At 36.4% G+C, this 23,391-nt stretch overlaps 2 protein-coding genes across 2 annotated transcripts; one reads left to right on the top strand and one right to left on the bottom strand.

Moving 5' to 3' along the window:
* Nucleotides 1-4,325: 4,325 nt before the first annotated feature.
* Nucleotides 4,326-8,382, bottom strand: LOC134797938 (glutathione S-transferase E14-like). The gene is made up of 5 exons (XM_063770276.1): nucleotides 8,217-8,382; nucleotides 7,821-7,977; nucleotides 7,285-7,482; nucleotides 5,535-5,651; nucleotides 4,326-5,210 (listed from the first exon to the last, which is right to left on the bottom strand). Exons 1-5 carry the CDS (start codon nucleotides 8,288-8,290, stop codon nucleotides 5,031-5,033), a joined length of 726 nt encoding a protein of 241 aa, XP_063626346.1. The 5' UTR covers nucleotides 8,291-8,382; the 3' UTR covers nucleotides 4,326-5,030.
* A 9,223-nt stretch (nucleotides 8,383-17,605) lies between these two features.
* On the top strand, nucleotides 17,606-19,886 carry LOC134797936 (glutathione S-transferase 1-like). The gene is made up of 6 exons (XM_063770275.1): nucleotides 17,606-17,751; nucleotides 17,826-17,964; nucleotides 18,357-18,415; nucleotides 19,007-19,154; nucleotides 19,273-19,469; nucleotides 19,750-19,886. The coding sequence occupies exons 1-6, from the start codon at nucleotides 17,711-17,713 to the stop codon at nucleotides 19,859-19,861; spliced, it is 696 nt and encodes a 231-aa protein (XP_063626345.1). The 5' UTR covers nucleotides 17,606-17,710; the 3' UTR covers nucleotides 19,862-19,886.
* The last annotated feature ends 3,505 nt before the right edge of the window (nucleotides 19,887-23,391 follow it).

Here is a 23,391-nt window from a genome sequence, read left to right as displayed (position 1 = left end):
TAGGCAAAAGAGTTTTGACGTTTCGCTTGGATGTTGCCAACACCAATAAAAACATTTTCGGAATCGACTTTCGTCTTCTCAAAAGTACAATCGAGAAGACAATATTGTTCCTTTTAAGGCTCCTCTACACGTTGGCCCAACCTATTGGTCCAATATGTTGGGACAACGTGTAGAGGGGGTATTGGTGTCGGTTGGGTTTTGGCGCGCGGGATGGCGATGAGTTGGCCGCGGTGTCGGTTTTTCGGCCGCACATCAAAGGGATTGGCCAAGCGATTGCGGTACGCATCTACACGTGGCCCAATCGGCAGTGCGTGCTCGGACGCGGTCGAGGGTGGACGTTCATGCTTTTTGTGTTTTTTTAAATTAAAAATGACGAATATGTATATTTACAATTTAAATAAATAAATATAACAATACATACCAATAGTAAAATAAATAAATATAAGATAACTACATATCTATATGCATATACATACATATATACACAAAATATACGCAGCGGCACATTAAGGAAGAGACAAATAATCATTTTTCAGTAGGGTTAAAACCCTAACAAAAAAAAAAAAGAGGTTTAAAAAGAGGTTTTGCACAAATAGTCTTGGAAACCGGACAGATCACAACTGAAATTCGCCATCGTGTAGTAGCGTTCCGACCAAGGCACGGCCAACTCATGGGCCAAGCGTTGGCGGAGCGTTTGGCCAACGTGTAGAGGAGCCACTACATCTATTAAAGATTGTCAAGCAGATCTTGTCAGTAGAAAAAGGCAGCAAATTTGAAAAATGTAGGCGCGAAGGGATATCGTCTCATAGAAAATTCGCGCCTTTTTCTACTGACAAGATTTGCTTGACCATCCTAATTTTTTTAACCGCCTTAAAAAAAAAAGGAGGTTCTCAGTTTGACCCACAGACAAAACATCATCCAGACTGAGCATAGTCGCGCTGTCGCGCTACGCCCTCTGTCACGCATACGGTAATTTTACTCCATGTAAAATTACCGTATGCGTGGAACTGTTTTAGTCGAAAGTGTCTTTGTGTGACGTCCGTGTCTTTGAACGGACCAATCACGGCACGGGACTTCGCTCACCTCGTCCCGCGCACCCCTGCATTTTTGGCATCATCGGTTGCATGAAATAATTGAAATAATATGTATGTATGTATGTATGTATGTATGTATGTGTGTGTGTGTGTGTGTGTGTGTGTGTGTGTGTGTGTGTGTGTGTGTGCGTGCGTGCGTGCGAGCGTGCGTGCGTGCGTGCGTGCGTGCGTGCGTGCGTGCGTGCGTGCGTGCGTGCGTGCGTGCGCGCGTGCGTTGCGTGCGTGCGTGCGTGCGTGCGTGCGTGCGTGCGTGCGTGCGTGCGTGCGTGCGTGCGTGCGTGCGTGCATGCATGCATGCATGCATGCATGCATGTATGTATGTATGCATGTATGTATGTATGTATGTATGTATGTATGTATGTTTGTTTGTTTGTTTGTTCGCGATTATCTCGCGTTTGGCTGAACCGATTTTGATTCAGTTTTCAGGAAAGTGTTTCTTACATTCTGGAGAAGGTTTTAGTATACATAGATCTGAGCTGATGCTGAACCCTGGCTGTAGCTAGTGGAACTCAGGTTTGGTGCAACATAGGCACATGCTATTTTGGTCATCCGTCACATCTTGATGAGCACTTGGGAGAGCAGTACCCGAAATAGAGCTGATGCTGAACCCTGGCTGTACCTAGTGGAACTCAGGTTTGGTGCAACATAGGCCAACGCTATTTTGGTCATCCGTCACATCTTGATGAGCACTTGGGAGAGCAGTACCCAAGATAGAGCTGATGCTGAACGCTGGCTGTACCTAGTGGAACTCAGGTTTGGTGCAACATAGGCACACGCTATTTTGGTCATCCGTCACATCTTGATGAGCACTTGGGAGAGCAGTACCCGAAATAGAGCTGATGCTGAACCCTGGCTGTACCTAGTGGAACTCAGGTTTGGTGCAACATAGGCCAACGCTATTTTGTTCATCCGTCACATCTTGATGAGCACTTGGGAGAGCAGTACCCAAGATAGAGCTGATGCTGAACGCTGGCTGTACCTAGTGGAACTCAGGTTTGGTGCAACATAGGCACACTTTGTTTTGATTAACCGACTTCTCGTCGTGTGCCTATATTGCAGAGTTCCACTAGGTGGGTCAATTAACTTGATGCGATTGACTGAGCCGATTTTGATGCGGTTTTCAAAAAAGTGTAACATTCTGGAGAAGGTTTTAGTGTACAGTACGGATGGTTTGAAAAACCAATCGGACCCGGTAGGTGGCGATGCTATCGGTATATATACCTACCAACAAATTTAAGTTACTGAAACCGATTTAGATAAAATAGTGGGAGTGGGAGTGGGAGTCGGACTCGGACTGGGACTGAAAGTGGGAGTGGGAGCAATATACATACAAATCGTTTAGCATCGAAACGTCATATTATGTTTTGTCGCGATTATCATCGAGTTAGACCATCACCAACATTAGTAGGTAGTTACACTAGTTACTAGCCCAAAAATAAATGAAGAAGATAACAAACTAGTATTTTAGCCCAAAACCTAAAATAAATAAATGAAGTACATATTACTAAAAGGTAAAAAAAAAAAAAAAAAAAAAAAAAAAACAAAATGGAGAGCCTAACAAACTAGTATTTTAGCCCAAAACCTAAAATAAATGAAGTACCTATCACTAAAAAGTAAAAAAAAGAAAAAAGTTTATTCTTTGAAGTGAAAACTTCTTTAGCGGCGCTGGGCACTTTTTGAGGTGGGGAAAAAATTATAAACTCGAGACAGCGTAACGCGATCACGTGACCGTAAGGTTTAGATGGCCACTCATTTTTACCCGACTACGGCAACGCAAAAGGAGGGTTATGATTTTGACCGGTATATATGTGGGTATGTATGTATGTATGTTCATCTGTTCCCTCGTAATTTAAAAAATAAAAAAATAAAACATACAAAAACATGTCCTTAGGATAATTTATATAATAAAATAACTTAGCTAACAAATACAAACAAATAGTAAAAATAAAAACATTAAAAATTACAATTAAAAATTAATTAATTATATAATAATATTGCCAATCTTAAATAATAACAATAAAATCATTCCTTACATAAAATAGAAACATTTCAATCTCATTTCAATACATTAAAAATATTAAATAAAGAAAAACTCAATGACATTACATGAAAAAGGTTCTAATCTTGTACGGGTTGAAATACGAGGATCTCACAGTTATACTGGGTCAAGCAGATCTTGTCAGTAGAAAAAGGCGGCAAATTTGAAAAATGTAGGCGCGAAAGGATATCCCATAGAAAATTTTAATTTCGCGCCTTTGCTTGACCATCTAGGGTAACTTGTTGATCAATGAAACACTAAAAGTTCAAGCCTTTCTATCTCTGGTGTTTTTAAAGTTATGAGTGTGACATTTCGTATGAAGATAAACAATTTCGTTGGCATTCTTGATTTCCACTTATCTGTAACAGTTCCTGTGTTATAAGCCTTTTTTTGAAAAATGAGTTTTGTTTCATTGTGTACTTGTCCATGTTTTCAATGAAACACTCTGATTTTTACAGTGAAACAAATGTATTAATTATAGTCTACCATGAAACATCGTTAATAAACATTGAAAAGGTGTAATAAATAAGTGACATTAATACATATATGCTTTCACTCAATTAATGAGAAAGGAAAGGAGAAAATAGTGGTAGGCTGAAATTAGTTATTTAAAAGGTTTCCGACATATGGAATCATTATAAGATTGCTGAAATATCTAAAAGCGAAAGACTTGTTTCATTGTACACACACCTGAGTTTAATTGTGAATCGAAAATCTGGTCGGCACGTACGGCATGCTGCGAAAAAGGCGCCTTTTATGTCCACGGAGCATGATTGCCAACTAGGTAGACGCGGGAGGGTTTTGAGCATCTCCATGCTTGATTTCATACACTTCCTTGCAACATAGTGTTTATAAACGACTGTTTCAATGTGAGACATGTGTCCTTAACCTTGCCATCTGGGAGGCGGCATTCGCACTATTTCCCCTCTGCCGAGGTACAAGATTAGCGCGTCAATCTAATCTAGCGCGGGTAATAAAACTATAAGTTGCACTTGGATTTTTCACTAGACCGAGTCCAGACGCGCGCGTGAACACTGCTGCACAAAAATGCCTGTTTGCTCGGTTTTTTGTTATAAAAAGAGGTCGGGGACATCAAATTTACAAAAAGAAAGTGTTACATTTCACATGTAATATTTTTTTTACATATCATACGTTTAATTTCACGTTCAAACACAATTATTATATTTTAGTCTCATGTAATTGTTGGATTTATCGATTTTGCTCGCTCAGTACAAATTGCGGATCGGTCGAGGGACAAATCCGACATCTCATCTCTCAAAATACAAAGTGGAATACAATAACATACTTCAACGAAAATGTGTTAGTGTGCGTGTTGTGACACTTGTCACTCGTCCGTACACAAAAAGAGATCGAGGTTTGCAAGATTTGTCTTTGACGTGTGTCATTTTCTATGTATTTGTGTCGTCATTACAGATTGGATTTTGTATGTAAGTGTGTGAGAAGTGCGACTGTGTGCACCTTTCCCCCCGCGAAAAATGGCAGAAAGATTTGTACGGTGAGATATCGCTTGGGCCCCTCCCTTCCGATGTGTCGGAAGCCGGTGTTGCTCGAAGAGCGGCCCCCTTTTTTCAATATCTTTCGTTAAATTTAAATAATCACGATTATTTAGCTGTGGCGCTAGTGTGCACGTTGAAGGGCTCTGAATTTCGAATTTTAAACAAGCTCACTGACCAGCAATTTCGGAACTAACGTTTTTCGATAGAAAGGAGGATGGGTCAATTATACAGTGCTGCAGCTAGACATTTTGGACTAGTCATTGAGTTTTCACTTCTGTCGGCACTCCCGGAGTGCAACCCGTTGTTTTTTTTGTTTATTGGGGTATTGTGAGGTTAGGTTTCCAATAATATATAACCAACATACTTGTATTAATCGAATATTTATTCTAAACTACAAATACAACTTTTCAGTCGCTCTAGTCCTCGTAAATTTATTTCATAGCAAGAGAGCTTTTGCAACCTGTCTAACCATTGCTTAACTTTAACATGTCGGTCCAACGGGGGTAACAATAGTTGTAGCGAGCTCACTGTAGTTGCACAGCACAAATCAGCAAGTGTAACCTGAAAATAAAACATTGTAATGTAATCATAGATGTGCTAATAAATACGCGTGCGTCCGTGAGGGACAATCTAATGTATAGTTTGTCAAAGGACTGTCTCATTTCAATCATAGACAGAGAGAATCATACTATATTTGTCTTACACTAGTACTAGCACCCAAAAAAAAGGATGAGTTTCGTTTTCCTGGTTCTTACTGACTGACAAATTGGTTTGACCAACTATAATATAATTACAGGTGATTTTCGAATTTACCCTATACATTCTGAAGTATTCGGAATTACCCAAATACACTTTATTTAACACAAAAATGCAACTTCATATTACCTTGTCACAAGCCAACCACATCTGATTGACCAAAAGATGCTCTAAACGATCCACTGCAGAATGCCACTCCTGAATCTTCACATCATTGGCAGGCCATTTGCCTCGAAAATATTCCGTCTAAAAAAAGTAAATTTTACAAGGAGAGAAAGTTGTTGTTTAACCGCTCGTGCTAATAATGATACCCGAGCAAGCGAAAGATTCGAGTGGTTCGAAAAGTGGAATCTTGAGCATTGCGAGGGTTTCATAGCACTATGGTTAAACAAATTTTGCCCCCGAGTGAAACACAATCTTTTTTACCACACCAACGCAAGGAAATTACTAACTGTAAAATATCTAACAAAATCAAACCAAATCTATTCGAAATGAATGTCATCAAATATTTATCATTCAAAATCATCATTTGAAAGTCAATAATTCTACCAGCCCACATAAGGAAACTACTCAAGATTTTCATTTACTTAGGTAGGTACCTACTTTTGCCACACATGTACGTGAGTGGATAAAATGCAACTTTCTCATCAGTTTTGAACAATCAAGAGAGCCTTTACCAACTGGTTTGGTAAAAAATATAACTTATCTACCTAAGTAGGTAACTATTAACTATTATTTATATTAATAATTAATTGTAATTTGATATTAAATAAATCTAAATATATTAAGGAACTATTTTATCAGGAAGTTTAATCTGGCAGTTAATTTATTTGTTAATTAGCTATCCAATACTTTACTCAGACTTTGCGAAACAGACCCTACTTAAGATTTAGTAGGTAATTATATTATACAACCCGGTAATTCATTTAACGTGACGAAACGTAACAAAAACCCCTTGTCCCAATGAATATGAAGTGTAATTAAATTAATCGCCACGTCGGGTTTAACTTTGGCAGCTCAGTGGGTAAAAAGAAGGTATCGCGGCTGTATATGTACTAACTTTTGGTTTGTATATCTAAATATCTATATGATTATCCCTAAAATAATTAAAATAAAAATAGAAAATTAAAGTATTGTATACCTACGACAATAGTGATACAATCAAACTTTTCAATCTGGTACCCACTTTTAGGCCACTCAGCAAGCTTCGTGGCCTAAACACGGTATCGGTACTATACTCTAAACTCTAAATCATAAAAAGATTCCAAAAAAAGTAAGACAATGTTGCCACTTTTTACTAGCGCGTCTTGTATTTATGTAAAAATAAGTAAATAAAAGTACTTTTTTAAATCGTAGGCGTAAAATTACCAATAAATAAATTATCTTAGCGTACTTATCTATAAAAAGGAATTTACTATTTTACAAACAAATTATTGCAGTGGCAACATTTTTTGGAATCTAATTATGATTTAGAGTTTAGACTGGAAAGCTCTCCATTTTATCAAGATTACATAAAATACTATTTCTTTCCTTCACAGAGTTATTTTGTGAAACATATAATGGGGTCTAAACACCGGGTCTAAATTTAATTTTAGATGTGTGTGACACTGACATGAATTGACATGATGTCGAGCAGAATGAATAGGTAAGATTTATTCCAATTATTCCGGAAACCCGCGAATAACGCTGACAAATAAGGCTTAGAAATTTATGACCTAGAACCTAGAATATAGGTAGGTTGGTACAAGTACTACTTACCTAAATGTAGGCGATTAGACCTCCGGTCCGGTTGTCAAATGTAGTTTAATTTATATGCCTTATGACTTATGAGTTTATAGTTACTGTTTCTTTTGTATTGTATTGTATATATTATACTCACAAATATATAGCTGTCAATCGGAAACAACGTGCCAGAGTTGAAGAACATGGTCTGGTCGACTTTTGCTCTTGTAATGGGATTTTTTGGATACAGACGCCGTCCCTCTCCGATGCGGCACAGGTACAATGCAATGGCATGACTGTCACAAATGACGTCATCGCCGATTTGCAACGCGGGTACTTTTTGTAGTTGATTAATCTATAAAGTAAAAAAATTGTACTTAATAATATCAACTTAAAAATATACTATCAACGCTCCGCGACTGTTGAGCCGTTTAGGGCCGTAGCTAAATTGATTTTTTTTTTCATTTTTTAAAAGATGATTTATTTGATGGATAAACAAGAATAATCATAATAGTACAATATTAAAGCTAAATTGATTGTTTAATACTTACGACTATATGGAATGTCCAAATTAGCTAGAACCCTAATAATTTTGGGTCATAACAATCACGGAGCGTGACTAATACGTACATACTCGTAAGTGCATATATCTTAAATATATATATTTATTTAAACGCGAATAATTTACATTACCTTTGTATAAAATGGAGATTTATTCTCTGCCTTAAAAAGGTCTACGTGTTGGTATTCTAACTTGATCTTTAACACGGATGCGACCATTAGGGCGAACCGAACGGGAGGGGATGCTTCATCCCCATACAAGATTAATTTGTTATTCATAGTTTTGTTCCTACAAAAAAAATTTGTTAAAAATACCATTCAAAAGTCCCAAATAAATTGCATAAACTATATCGTCTATTCAAAGTAACTAAATCAACTTAATTCTGTATATTAAAAAAACCCACACAATGCAAAAAACCTGAAAAGGAGAGTACAATACAATTACATTGAAATGAGACAGTCCCCGGCCATACAAAGTAAAAAAAAGCTTTGTTAATGTTTAAACATAATTAACAACAAATTACTTACACTGTCCAGTTCGTACTGCAGCACCTCGTTATCACTCGGACTCGGAACAAGTTATTGAAATTAAAATAAGCCATTTTACCAAAAGACAACGCAACGCAATGTTTCCTCCTCCGAGGTCAACTGACCAATGACGATGATGATCGATGACGCCTCGAGAAAACAAAAAAGTTCTTTCATCCATATGCGATATGTAACCTTATGCTTAGTTTGCATATTATGTTGATAAAGGAAGTATGCGCTTCAAATCGCCGAGAGCGGTCTACAATGGTGCAAAACAAATATGGGTTTTACAATATTATTACTTAAGGATATAATATTACAGTAGGTATAAGGGTTTAATTAAATGCTAATATTGCTAACTAATCGAATCAGCTACCTAGCTGAAGAGTATTTCTCTTTATGAAATATTGAAGCAATTTGTTACTACGAATCCACCTCGTTTTGATGAGTTTTACATAATTAGATAATTACATAAAACGCGAGAGTTTAAAGTGCATTAGACTCGTTAGTAACATTAATTAATTAATTATGTGTACGAAACGCGAGAGTTTGTTTAAAGTGTTATGTTAAATGATTTTTTCTTTTTTTGTGTATTTTACTAACATTTCAGTTCATGCCCGCTGTGGAAGAAAAGCTATTTGGGCATCGCACATGCATTCCAGAAATTTTGAACATATTTTGTAATTAAAATAAACATAATTGGGACCTGACAATATGCATAATACTGGAAAAAATACTTCCTCTTTTTGAAGTTGGTTAATAACTGCAGTGAACATTGTAGAACGTATCACGTTTCATGTCATGCGTGGGCGTGGCCGACCCATTTGTAGGCATCGGTAGGTATACCGGTATACTTCTGTACAGCGCCATCTATCGGCAAATCGGCTCACTAATGGTATTCTTTTAACATTTTCTTTTTATTTTATTTTTCTTTGGAGCCAGGCCATCATCAGTTTTGGCCATCTCTTGTTCATAAGAATCATAAGCTTACCACTCTTTTCTTTTTGAGATGTTTATAGATTAAATGGCCAAAAATTCAGAAAATTTATTTCGCTGGTTTCGGAGGTATTGAGATATTTAATTTTAACTAATTTTAACATGAGAATGAGTAGCTAAATTTCGTCAGCTTATCTAAGAACTATTTGGCTCAGTTTGTAAACGTTCGCTTTTTTTGTTTGCACAGAGAGTCTGGGTTCGATCCCCAGTATTTGTATGCTGGGATATAACTTTTTAGGGTTCCGTACCCAAAGGGTAAAACGGGACCCTATTACTAAGACTTCGCTGTCCGTCCGTCCGTCCGTCCGTCCGTCTGTCACCAGGCTGTATCTCACGAACCGTGATAGCTAGACAGTTGAAATTTTCACAGATGATGTATTTCTGTTGCCGCTATAACAACAAATACTAAAAACAGAATAAAATAAAGATTTAAATGGGGCTCCCATACAACAAACGTGATTTTTGACCAAAGTTAAGCAACGTCGGGAGCAGGGACCGGAACCGGTTACCTTAACCGGGGTTTTTCATAGGGTTATTTTAAAAGTGGTTATAAAAAACCCTACCATAACGGTAACCGTCTGATAAGGTAACACTTTGATTCGGTAACCGTATCAGATCGAGTTAACCTCGGTTACCGGTAACCGAAATAAAAACCCAGTCGATTCAGTTACCTCATAATAAGGTTTTGAACCAGTTCAAACGATTGTAATCTTTACGCACACTTAAATTGAACTTATTATTGAATAACCGTGGTTGGCATGGGCGGTCTATTAAGTCTCCAGCACAAACATGTTTTTTTGTCGGTAACTTCGCTTATTGTCAATTCAAACAATATTGTACTTTGAGTCCTTAAGCTAAAATTGAAAACATTATTGAGCGATTACAGTATTACTTTGGAGCGACAGCCGCAGCGCGGCCATTCCTTTGTTTATCTTTATACCTGTGTGTTCTTATTGTTTTTGTTCATTTCGGAGCAATTCTAGTTTAGAATTTTTAGAAAAGGGCTTGCTGCAAGTAAACACCATCCTATCCTAGCAATATCTGCTATTATTTAGTTATATTTTTAATGCTACTTAGATATTATTTTTCTATTTTCGGGTTCAAACTTGGTATGTACCTACAGAGTAAAGACTGATTTAAGGAAATATTTTAACCTAACTAGTAATTTTACTGGTAGGTATAGTTTATCTTTAGATAGAGTGATTAAAAAAATCACTTTGTGATAAAGATACATGCGTTAGCGGATTGTGGTAGTGTGGTAGATATTTAACCATTGTTGACAAATGACATAATAGGTAGTTATTATGGGCTTATTTTATAATAAGCAACTACTTTTAAACGTTTTCAGATGCGGTGAGTTGTGTCAGCTAAAAGTCGTAATTTACCTTGTTTTGCTTAATGCAGCGAGCAGAAAATATATATATTATCTATAGCAGTGATAACCTTATTTTAATACTTCAAATCTTTCATTAATACCAGAATTCATTATATTTATTGAGTATCTGTGACATTGGTACCTAGGTGAAATAATTTTGATAAAATTAAATAGATACATACTTAGTAAGCAGTGTTGGGCATTCAAGAATAAAATCATTATTTGAATAAGAATTCCTAAGAATAAAATCATGTTGATTTTATTTCCGTCAAAATTATTCCAATAATTTTGATCGGAAATAAAAAACGTATGTGAACAAATTTAATAAGAATAATCTCATTCTTAATCAAGTAAATGTAATCATGATTTTATATTCTTAATAATATTCCTGGATTAAAATGCAGTCTGGGTGCCGTATAGATAGAAGTAAATAATAATAGTTTCTTGTCTAATTTATACCTAATTTTATTACTTTAATTTACTGCCGCATAGTCTTTGTATTGGTCGATACCCGTATTGCTTTTAATGTGATAACTAAATCATCAGGTACAATTCAGCTGATCTGACCGGATGGTGGATAGCGAAACACTTCAATGGCTCACTGTGCCTAATTTAATGTAAAAAATAAAATACCGGCCAAGTGCGAGTCAGACTCGCGCAGGAAGGGTTCTGTACCATTGCGCAAAAAACAGCAAAGAAATCACGTTTGTTATATGGGAGCCCAACTTATATATTTATAATATTCTGTTTTTAGTATTTGTTGTAATAGCGGCAACAGCAATACATAATCTGTGAAAATGTCAACTGCCTAGCTATCACGCTGCCCTCCTAAGCTAAAAGGCAGTTTTTCGACATTTTGCCACAATTGACTTTTTGTGATATTCGTAATGTAGAGATCGAGATGCATCGACCACTTTGGCCCGTTTTCCGATAAGTGGCTTAGTTTTCGAGAAAAATATCGTAAAAAGACCGTATTTGCACTAATTTTCTAAGCGTTCCTAGTCTAAAAAGCGACTATTTGACAAAGCCAGGCTAAAACAACGTATATGCAGCTATACGTTTTTTTACGCTCTGGTTTGCGTAAAATCTTATCCACCATGTCTAGCCTAAAATAACGTATAAGCCAAAAACTAGGCTAAAAATACGTAAAAGACGCTATACGCGCTTTAAGATTAGGATCTTTAGCAAAAATTTAGATCGGATACTAGTCTAAAAAATCGTATAGTATTTTTTTTTTGTTTAAATGTCTCATACGTCATTTAAGCCTAGTATCACTTAACTTTTTTACGTCACCGTAATAGTCTTTAGAAACGTATAAATGTTATACGTTCTTCTTATTTTGTATGGACGTCGTATTAAACGCAAACAAACTTTTATAATGGTTGAAAGTGCGTCTAACTAGTCTATAACGCAGTATATGCTTCAACCTTCGTCATGCTCCCCGCGCGCCGAAAGACACCCTTATGCTAAGTAAAAGCCGTCAGCCGCAAGCGCAGGCTTGTGGCTGCCGGTATGCGAGCGGAGGTGGCATTTTGCGCGCGAAATATTGACCGAACGCCAAAGTAAGAAAAATACTTTATTATTGCATTACTATCATATTTTATCAATAATATGTAGTGTTTACAATCAGTACCTTCGAGTATTATCATTTTTATCAAGGTATATACTTTAAAATTGCCTCGCAAATACTTACGCTCGACAGCAAATACGTCTTTCTAGCGTAGTTTGTGATGATGAAATTGTTCATACGTACTTTTCTACAGCAAACGTTGTTTAAGTTTTATTTTTTCATTCGACGGTTTGACTGCTTTTATTTAAATAAAATCAAATTTATATTAGCGCTAATTGTATCGGGTTTAATTCCCTATAAGCCAAGTAGGTATTTGACATTACGAAGAGTTTAAATCTTATTGAAAAATGTTTTAAAGGGAAATTTAATGAGAATTCTTATGGACAGAATAACATTTTCCGCCTAAGTATTTAGATAACCAGGACAAAGGACCATGGGCATCTTTGTATGGAACCTGGGTCCATCCAAAAATCAACTGAGAGTTATATATATATTAGGCCATTAAATACCTAAGTGGGTTTTATAAAAAAAATAATATGTATCTTAAAATAAGTTGGTATGTTTGTGTATTAGGTAATAGTTGTATGTTAAAATAGTAAAAGCTATGAGTTTGTAATCTAATAGAAAAATAATTTTATTAAAATTTGAATCTGATTTTTAATTAGGTGCAACCGCTAAAATGCGTTTTAGAATTAAATAAATGACAGAGTATGTGCAGGAATTAATACGAGTTTAATTTTATTGTTAATGTAGACTACACAACTCGCTAACGTCTTACCGTGCGATGAAACTCTCGATGATTCGATGCCTATTGATAACAAACTAAAATAACTATTAGAGATGCCACGAATTCGGTAAAACATGATGTATTATTGTGAGTTACGTGTATGCGAAAACTGGTCACCTACAAAGATAGATGGTTGCTAAGATTTAAGTCAGCAGCAAGCTGGGATCTCCATACAAACGTAGTTACGCTCTCATTTTAAAACGATTAGGTAGATTGCTCTAAAACTTTGTACTCACTAAATGATAAGGTATATCTATGCCTGTAATTAATGTGTAGCTTCAGATACCATAATAAAAAAAATACAGCGAATATAAGTTTTTCATACAAAACTTATTTTTCCTCTATTTCATTAGTTTTGTTGGAATATAAACTAATTAGGTACTGGTATAGATATACCTTGTTATTATATGTGCAATTTATTACAATCCAACACGTTGTTTTAAAATGAGTACGAATCTCCGTTTTTATGGGAAGTAATAATTCGGCTGAGCTTATTGCGGACTCTTTTAAGTTTCGTTGCTCATGCTCATTAGAAGTACATGTAATGTCATTAGTAGAGTCGAGTAAACCTAGCCTATGATACAAATAAAATCAGAAAGACTGTACACATTAAAAATTTGTACATATTATGGGGTTATTCCCACCAGTTAGGTATCTACCACCAAGTTGTTACCAGTGGTAACTACTGGGAATTTATTTCCCACCTTTCTTCCCAGTAGCTACCACCAACTCAGTTTTGTGGTAATTACTGGGAAGTTTTTTTCCAGTAGTTACCACTGGTAAATGGTGGGATTTTTACCCTAGTAGTTACCACCAACATTTTTTTACAGTACAATTTAAATGTCTTTTATTATATGAACAAAAAACACTATACTACTAAGCTTTTATTAAAAAAACGAGGTCCAGCGATTACTTTTTGGATTATAATCTTAATTACCATACAAAACTAACATATAAATAGGGTTATTCCCACTAGTTACCATCATGTTGTTATAGTTAAATAGTAATAAAAACAGTATAAGTAGAATACTATAAAAATAGAGGCTTTATTGAACCCTTACAAAATTGTAGTAACTACTGGGGAAAAAATCCCACCTTTTACCAGTGGTAACTACTGGGAAACAAATCCCATTAGTTACCACTGGTAACAACTTGATGGTAACTAGTGGGAATACCCCAATTTATGTGTTAATTTTGTATGGTAATTAAGATTATAATCCAAAAAGTAATCGCTGGATCTCGTTTTTTTAATAATAGCCTAGTAGTATGGCGTTTTTGTTCGTATATAAAAAACATTTAAACTACGTGACTGTTTTTTATTCCCATTTCTTCCATAAATACTAATCTATAAAACCGTATATTCGGTGTTTTTGGTGGTATACGTTTTTTTACACTAGCACGCTAGTCGAAAATCTGGACAAAATCTAAATTTTTCCTAGTATACTAACCAAAAAGACCGAATAGCTGCTATAAGGTATTTTAACTTAGGATTTCAAGTGCGAATTATACATTGTTACTAAGCAAAAAGGCAGCATGTGACATATAGGGCGTTTTTACCTAGTTTCTACTTTGTAACTAAGTTAGAACGCCGCATAACGCATGTTTACCGCCTTCTTGACTAGTACGACCTACACATTTTTAAGCTTAATACTAATCTAAAGTGTTTTTTATTAAAAAAAAACCGAGCTGTTTAGAAACATACTATAAATACCTAAAATAAGTACATATATATACCTACCACATACAAAAAGAAAAAATGGTAAAAGTTTTTCCGTTTCGTAGAAATTCAAGAAAGATGTTTGGGTTGGTTTTTTGCGATTATCTCGAAACAGAGGACGGCAGCACGGGTCATGAGATACGGAACTTTGGGTACGGAACACTAAAAAAGGTGTTTTTAAAGGTATGATAAAAGGAATAGCTCGATATGGTGTATTCCTATTTCTCTCCGCCGGGCACAGATGGGAATAGGCATTAGTATGTAGTTTCAGTGTCCGAGTTACTACCGAGACTCATTGTGTTTTTAAAAATTTCAGCTGATATTTAAAATTTGCATTCATTATTAGACGGAAATCAATAGGTATTAATATCGTTTCACACACCGCCTACCGCAAGTGTCTCAAATCACAAATGCTGTCAAAAAATTCACCACGCCACGACTAAATCTTATTGTTATTGCCAATGAGTAATAAATGACGGTCTCAAGTGGAAACACGCCAAATAATACAATACAATAATTCATGCTGCGATCTGCGACTTTCTGCAAATCTAGTGATAAGCGTAGGACTCTTTTCTTACCTGCTGTAATTTGCTATCTCATTCACTTTCCGTATGTGTGAAAGAGATAGCATACGTAAGACCTCAAGGCTGATAAGAATAATAAACAAAATACATACTTAATTGGCAAAGGAATATACATTGAACCATCATAATTATAATTTCGCAGTTTACTTTTTATGTAGCTTCATTATCAAATTATCATCACCGTTTCGAAAGCTCCTAAAAAAAATGTACCTACCTATCTATCACAATCACAACTTTTACGCTAAAAAAAATTCAAATCAATCCGACCATTGAAAAGAGGAGTGAAATTTATTTTACAAATTATATACATTGTACTACAAAAGTTAACTTAATTCAGAATAACATTCTAATTGAATATAATGCAGAAAGTCGCAGGTCGCAGTATGAATAACTCTGTCACTGAAACCACATACTAAACAATACATGAAATGAATGAAATGAACGAAATGAACGAAATGAACGAAATAAACACAATAAATACAATAAACAAAATAATAAAAATAAATAAATAATATTAATCATATAAATAACATTAATAAAATGAATACTATTAATAAAATAAATTACATTAATAAAATGAATATCATTGATAAAATAAATAACATTAATAAAATAAATATTATTAATAAAATAAATAACATTAATGAAATAAATGAATTATAGTAAATAAATAAACAAAAAAGTAAAAAAAACAAAATTAAGAAAGTTAACAATTAATAAAACAACTATTTTTTTAATATTTTACTGACGGCACATCACTAAATACGGATGTTGCAAACGTATAAGCAACCGATAATAAAGGTTACCATAACCGAATAAAAACCTGTTAAAAACCCCTAACAAAAACCCTATCGCGATGGGGTTTTGAGATTAACTCGGTTAAAGGTTAAGGTTACCGTTTCAATAAGCTTACCATTACAATCAGGTAACAGTATGATAGGGTTACCGAATGATACGGTAACCGAATCGATTGGGTTACCGAATGGATAGGATTAAGCGTAAAGAGGGGTTTTCCGGTCCTTGGTCGGGAGTGGTCAGTACTTGGATGGGTGACCGTTTTTTTTTTTGCTTTTTTTTCGTTTTTTTTTTGCATTATGGTACGGAACCCTTCGTGCGCGAGTCCGACTCTCACTTGCCCGGTTTTTTTTTTAATTTACTATACTTAAAGCTCTTAGCACCATGTAATTTAAAGCTCTGCTCGCGAGGTCTACAGCTCACAGAGCCACTAGTGTACGTACTTGCCTACTTTTTAATGAAGGTATGTTCCAAACATAGACCTAGGATTCGCTTGCGCTTGACAGACAGCTGAAGTGTGCGAAAGGGAAGCCATCACGTATATGAACATCCCATGAGTGCGAAAGAGTCAGACTACCAAAGAGAAAACGTAACCACTTTTGAGTTTGACGACGGCCGCGGACGGCCAAGAGCTTATCACGGTAATTTTCAAATTGAAAAATATACACGGATTAGGACGAAAAGTATTAAATAAAGTAATTCAGTGAAGATGGTGTCTTGTAGTGTGCCGGATTGCAGTGTCACAGGGCCAAATAGTCCAAGCAAATACTCATTTCAGAGGATTTATGATATTCCGAGCGAAATTTTCATACCGATATTTTGTCAAATTAACAGCGTAAAAAGTGTAAGAAGCCGGTTTATACAGTTCATTATAAGTTTTTCTTCCTTTGTGTGCTAATATTTTATCATATTAGTCTATAATTTAAAATATTTTGTGTATAAACATAATCTGTTACTTTACGCTAGGGCTTGACAAAATGTTCACATGACAGTATCGATAACTTGTCGGTATATTAATAGCTATGTAATTATTTCTTCACAAGACATCATTAAGATATTAGCTTTTATAACCGACTTCAAATAATAACGATTGTTATACCTTTTTGAAGGTGTTCATGTATAGCGGTAAACTTAAACTTCACTTTCCAACACAGTACTTAAGAGTTACATTAAGATAAGTCTGCAACGATTTTGATGGCAAACGCAGTGCAAGTGTTATTTATACGTCATAATGTCGAAGAATTTTAACGTTTAAAATAACACATTTGAAAAAGTAGTCGATAAAGCAATCAAACATCGACAGATTATTAATCTGTTATAACATGACATCACTATTTTTGATCTCACATAGACAATTTACGCACACACTTGCATTTCATTTTTGGTCACACTTTCGAAGATTGACAGTTGTTCTTTGTCATATTCTTTGGTTCCAAAGATCCTGCTTGAAGAACGGCAGTCTGGCAGCGTATGATTTGAAAAAAATATGATTATGACAACGTCGACAACATGTATATCTATGGTTTCAAGAGTCTTGACGTGAGATGTATGGAGGGTAGAAAAATTACATCTAAATTGAATCATAAAATAGTAAAATGTAACCCCAGCTGATTGAAAAATGATAAATAATTTTAATCACTTCTGTTATTAAGCTATCCGTAATAATTAAAATGGGGGGTTCCCCTAGTAGGCCTCTAATGACCAGTTTAAAGTTAGCGAATTTTTAATTTCTATGTCTGGCAGTACTTATGACTGGTAGGTATTTCTATATACTATATTTTTCAGGCACTGCACTCTGTGGAAAGCAGACCGCAGCCCTGCGTGTCGTGCAGTCTTGATGGCATTGGATGCTATGAACATCGATATTCATGAAGTAGACGTCAACATGGATAAAGAAGAACATAAAAGTCCAGGAATAGTTTCTGTTTGTAGTTTTTTTTTTGTGTTAAATCGATCGATTATGTTGAATTTTGTACATCACTACATAATTTGTGGCGCTGATGGTTAAAATTTTTGGTATCGTCTTGGGTCGTCCCATTCGTTTTTCGTCAAGTTCTTAAATTAGTCCTATTCTGCTTTCGTCACTCATTCTACATTCGTCACAATCGTCGGTGGCTTTCAATGTAGAATGAGTGACGAAAGCAGAATAGGACTAATTTAAGAACTTGACGAAAAACGAATGGGACGACCCAAGACGATACCAAATTTTTCTACAATGTCTTGTGTTCTTATTCTTACACTCTCTTGAAGTGAAAACTAGGTGTAGGTAGTACCTACAGTTTTCACTAGGTACCTAATTTACTTACAATTTTTCAGATGAACCCTCTTCAAACATTGCCGATTTTAAAGGATAGAGATTTGATAATAAGTGATAGGTATATTAATCATATGACATTTTAAATTAAATGAATGTAAGAAATTTTGTGGTATTCACTAGTTTTTAGGTATAGTACTTATATGATTAAAATTTATTTAGATAAAAACTAAAAACTACACAACTGTAATTTAGTAGGCAGCGATAAATAAACGTACACTATACATACCTACTTGAATAGGCTTACTTATTACATCTATAGCGACCGTGCGCGTTGGACGGTCTGCCATCTTGTGGCCTGAATCGGAAACATATGTACACATGTACATTGCCATTCTCGTCGGCAAGTTTCCTTGTGCATAATAGGTTCTGCCATCTTGTGGGCTACATGGGAAGCATAAACGACACATTTACGCCTCGCGCCAAAAATCTGACGGCTCCTATGCTGCCCCCTACAGTTCATGCTCGGGGCCTATATCGCCACCGGACACATTTTGTCTGTGTGTTAAACGATGTTCTAATATTTCGTGAAACCGAAAGCTCACTCCAGGCTCAGGCCATCGGAAATCCTTTATTTGTTAGGTACACCTACACCGGTCTACTAGAAAAAGGATAGATGTAATTAAGCTTTAAACCATGCATGGTATCGCAGCCACGCCATCACGACGTACCTGGCATCCCGCTACTGCACGGAGATGAGCAAGTTCCTGTTGCCAACGGATCCTGGCAGTCGCGCCCTTATCGACCAATTCCTGCACTTCAACAGCTGCGTGCTTTACCCGCAGTACAAGGCGGCATCTGTAAGATTTCTACCATTTATGGATCTTTAATTCCTGACTATTTTTTTATAAAACGTTTCTTAAAGGAGCGATCATCATCACCAATAAGTAGTTAATACAATTTAGTTTAAACTTTCAGAACCCAATTCTGCGTGGCACGCTGCGCAATGTAGACAAGAAGACGAATGACGAGATCCAGTATGCGTACGCTGACATGGAGCAGATGCTAGCAAAGCGACCGTGGTTCAGCAGCGGCAACTGGCCTTCGCTCGGCGACATTTCGCTCGCCGCCACCGTCAGCACTCTCAACATACTCGTGCCCATCGATGTCAGCAAGTTCGTGATCATAATTATTCATAAAGTATGTCTAGATATAAGATTGTAGGGAACCTTTAGATAAGGGCCGAGTAATGCCAGCCAATGAACATTATAAACAAAAAGGAATATTGCCTAGTCATAGTAGATTTCCTGCGATCGACACGATAATGTTGATTAAGTAAGTGTTGAAACTCAAACCACTTTGTCAAAAAAGTTAGTAAGCATCCCAAAATGTGTATTGTTCATATACTTCGGTGCTTTGTACTTGTAAGCTTCTTTTTAAATATTTTTCTTCCAGTTTTCCTAAGCTATCCTGTTGGCTGCATCGCATGGCTGAGGAGAACTTCTTCTGCACTGCCAACAAGAAAGGACTCTCGGAGTTCTCGAGAAGAATAGGCGAGTTGAGTTGATTAGTATAAAGATTTTTATTATATTTCACACAATACAGTCTGGCAATAAAGAGTAGAAATTAAAAAGTGGCAACACTGTAGTGTCGTCCCGTTCTCTTATATATATTGATTTGAAAGGGACGACACTACAGTGTTGCCACTTTTTAATTTCTACTCTTTTTTGCCAGGCTGTAAATTATGTAATATATGAGCAAAAAACCGGGCAAGTCGGACTCGCGCACGAAGGGTTCCGTACCATAATGAAAAGAAAAACGGAAAAAAATGCAAAAAAAAAAACGGTCACCCATCCAAGTACTGACCACGCCCGACGTTGCTTAACTTTGGTCAAAAATCACGTTTGTTGTATGGGAGCCCCATTAAATCTTTATTTTATTCTGTTTTTAGTATTTGTTGTTATAGCGGCAACAGAAATACATCATCTGTGAAAATTTCAACTGTCTATCACGGTTCGTGAGATACAGCCTGGTGACAGACAGACGGACGGACGGACGGACGGACGGACGGACAGCGAAGTCTTAGTAATAGGGTCCCGTTTTCCTTTTGGGTACGGAACCCTAATAAGCTATCAATTTTCTAATGATTCGATTTTCACGATTACGCCTCCAGATGCGTACAATAGCCCAGGCTATTACCGCAAAAATCGAAGTTCGCAAATAGCGGGCTTCTTTCTCTGTCACTCTATTTACGCCTTCATTAGAGTAAACCCAAATTAACAAATAAAAGAGAAAAATAAAAAATACATTATTATTGGAGTGAAAGAGAAAGATCCCAGCAATTTGCGAAATTCGGTTTTCGCGATGGGCTTCCTGCTACCAGCCTACCTAATATAAGAATAAACAAGCTAGATCCGCTAAAGGCGAATCCTTAAAACTAGGTGTATGCTGTTGAGCCTGTTGATCACAATTACTACCGCAAGTTTTAAAGTAAAATAATAGCGTTATTCGTCCTTTGTTTAAAGTGTTATTTTGACATACTTTGATGTAGGTTTTCCTCTGTACACAGTAATTTGATGTAGTTATTCTTCTTTTTAGAAATTGGCAATTGTTTCAATCCCAATGAACCCAAATATCCACGGAACTCTGAAGATCGTAGGAACGAAATTTCAACTGCGGAACCCACAACCAAATAGCGTAAATATGACTACAAGGGAACTTTTAATTATTGTTGTTTTTTGTACTTTGAATAACTACCGTATAATAAAAACTTTATTTTTGAATGCCAACGTTTTTATTTAGGCTTTTTCCAGTTCTTTAGTAGACTTTGATGATATAAAGGGTGAAAATTCCACAATAAACGTCATATTTTTATTTTATCATATTTTCATACAAAATGTTTGATAATAGACGTTTTTCATACGGCCACACTGGGATTATCGCGATAATCAACGGCGTTTCCCGTTAGTGTGGCCCAGGCATTACAAAAAGTGCACGGCGACCATAGAAGGTAGGATCGTATAGAAGTGGTATACGCGTGCCTCCGTGAGGGACAAAACATACGCAAATGCGACACTGTGATTGGTCGAATTCATTTGTTGCCCACCATAATCCATACTAATAAAAAGGTGGGGAACAAACAAAAAGTGAGACTGTGACAAGGACAAGCAATAATACCGCTTTCTCTGCTACTCCCTGCTGAAAGTTCCATAAGGCCAAGCGCGCACCACGATTTTAATTTTTGCGACACGATTTTAGAATCGCGCTGTAATATATCGCAGAAAATTCACTGCGCGCACTGCGATGAAAAAGTCGACGATTTGTTCATTCTCAACATGGATTTCGTACCAGTCGTTTGTCATGAAACGTGTCTTTAATATGCGATCGCCGTATAAATTTGAGTATTTATACCACAAAGGTGATCTCCTTCTATTTCCATAATTAAATGGTCAACATCTAGCGTCTCATCTTGAGACTCCATCGGAGAAGCAGGTTTCGACATGTTGAGGCTTGGAGAGCGAAGTGCCGACTGAGGTCCGGGTGCGATTTTATTATCGCAGTGCGCGCAGGGCCATACAACTCCGTATGCTGCAATTCACTTTGCGACAATCGCGTCGCGAGCAGTCGCGGAATAATGTGACAAATCACAATTTTAAAATCGCTGCGATTTTTTTGTCGCATATGCGCGCACTGCCATATAAACACATACGTTACATTTCTGCGACTAAATTATCGCGCGACAAAAAGTCGTGGTGCGCGCTTGGCCTAAGTGCTACTCGTTCGGTCGTTTGGCCCCTCCCCCGTTTCATCTCTATATTATTGCATACTAAACACCATTGCAGATAGATGGCAGGGGCGCTTCCAGGAGCACTGGAACCGTTTGCATTGCTCACTAGGTTATGTATGATTGTGTTTTGACTGTGATAATATTTATGTGTGTATTAATTGTACTAACGCTAGCTCTTAAGTTATTTTTTGTTACTAACAACTATGGACATATGTTTCCGAAATAAATTATTTGAATTTGAATTATTGTACCTCTATGACGGCGACCGTGTAGATGTATAAGCGCTTCCCTGGCCGCACACGTTCCGAATTTTGATTCGGTTTCCGTACGGAATGACAGGTGGGAACGGGACGTCGCTCTACACATGGATAGTGCTGTCTCGCTTACACATGTCATTCCGTACGGAAAATTCCTTGCGTCTGTGGCCAGGGATAACTAGGATGGTACAATTTGTAACTTCCATTGACCGGCTTTCCTGCAGAAAGTGTCCGTACTGACCTTGGAGAATATAACCAAACGGAGTGGTCATTAACAGGCGTTCCCCTCTGTCGTAAATAGGCGGCCAATGGTCAACCTCATATCAATCACATGTATGGACTGACGTTTATCTGACATGGCTATGTTTACGTTACGTATACATTTGATGTGCCCCTCCCCCGCAAAAAACGGCAGACTATTTTGTACCGAAAATGATAGACATGGCGTCTCCGTTGGTTATATTCTCTAAGGTACTAACCGTATAGATGTACTCGTAGGTAATAAGCGTAAAAAGCTGATGACTCGGCAAGGAAGAAGGGCTTGGTCACTTTTTCTTTAGTATTATGATTATGACATATATTTCATTTTGACATTTGTTTTGCAAAGTTAGGCAAAACTATACTACGTCACTTCGTATGTTGTTAGGGCGAGGTGAATTTATTATTTATTTATCTAATACCTTTAAAACTCTGAGCCTTTAAATGAGCTATTCTTGTGTATTTATATATTTCGGGGATTTCGGAAACGGCTCTAACGATTTCGATCAAATTTGCTATATGGGAGTTTTCGGAGGCGATAAATCGATCTAGCTAAGTCTAATCTCTGGGAAAACGCGCATTTATGATTTTTTATATGTTTTCCGAGCAAAGCTCGGTCTCCCAGATATTTACTTTTAACTTAGATTCGTAGAATAAAACAATCGATCGATTGTATCAAAATGTATTTTGTGACTCACATCACTAGCTGGAATTCACCTGTCATACAGGAATTTGTTATGAAGTGGGGACAGAGGGAGTAGAGCATACTATACATATATTATTATACCAGGGGTC

Source organism: Cydia splendana, chromosome 16 (assembly GCF_910591565.1).
Source record: "Cydia splendana chromosome 16, ilCydSple1.2, whole genome shotgun sequence".
NCBI lineage: Eukaryota > Metazoa > Arthropoda > Insecta > Lepidoptera > Tortricidae > Cydia > Cydia splendana.
Note: the sequence above shows the minus strand (reverse complement) of the source record. Positions and strands in the feature narration are given on the sequence as shown.

Excerpts from the sequence above, each read along its gene's own strand:
- LOC134797938 (XM_063770276.1), bottom strand. The coding sequence starts at position 8,290 with ATGGCTTATTTTAATTTCAATAACTTGTTCCGAGTCCGAGTGATAACG. Across the intron at positions 7,483-7,820 it reads AATCTCCATTTTATACAAAG|ATTAATCAACTACAAAAAGT; the intron begins GTAATGTAAATT and ends TTTACTTTATAG. Across the intron at positions 5,652-7,284 it reads CGATTGACAGCTATATATTT|ACGGAATATTTTCGAGGCAA; the intron begins GTGAGTATAATA and ends TACTTTTTTTAG.
- LOC134797936 (XM_063770275.1), top strand. The coding sequence starts at position 17,711 with ATGGGGGGTTCCCCTAGTAGGCCTCTAATGACCAGTTTAAA. Across the intron at positions 17,752-17,825 it reads CCTCTAATGACCAGTTTAAA|GCACTGCACTCTGTGGAAAG; the intron begins GTTAGCGAATTT and ends TATATTTTTCAG. Across the intron at positions 17,965-18,356 it reads AAAGTCCAGGAATAGTTTCT|ATGAACCCTCTTCAAACATT; the intron begins GTTTGTAGTTTT and ends ACAATTTTTCAG.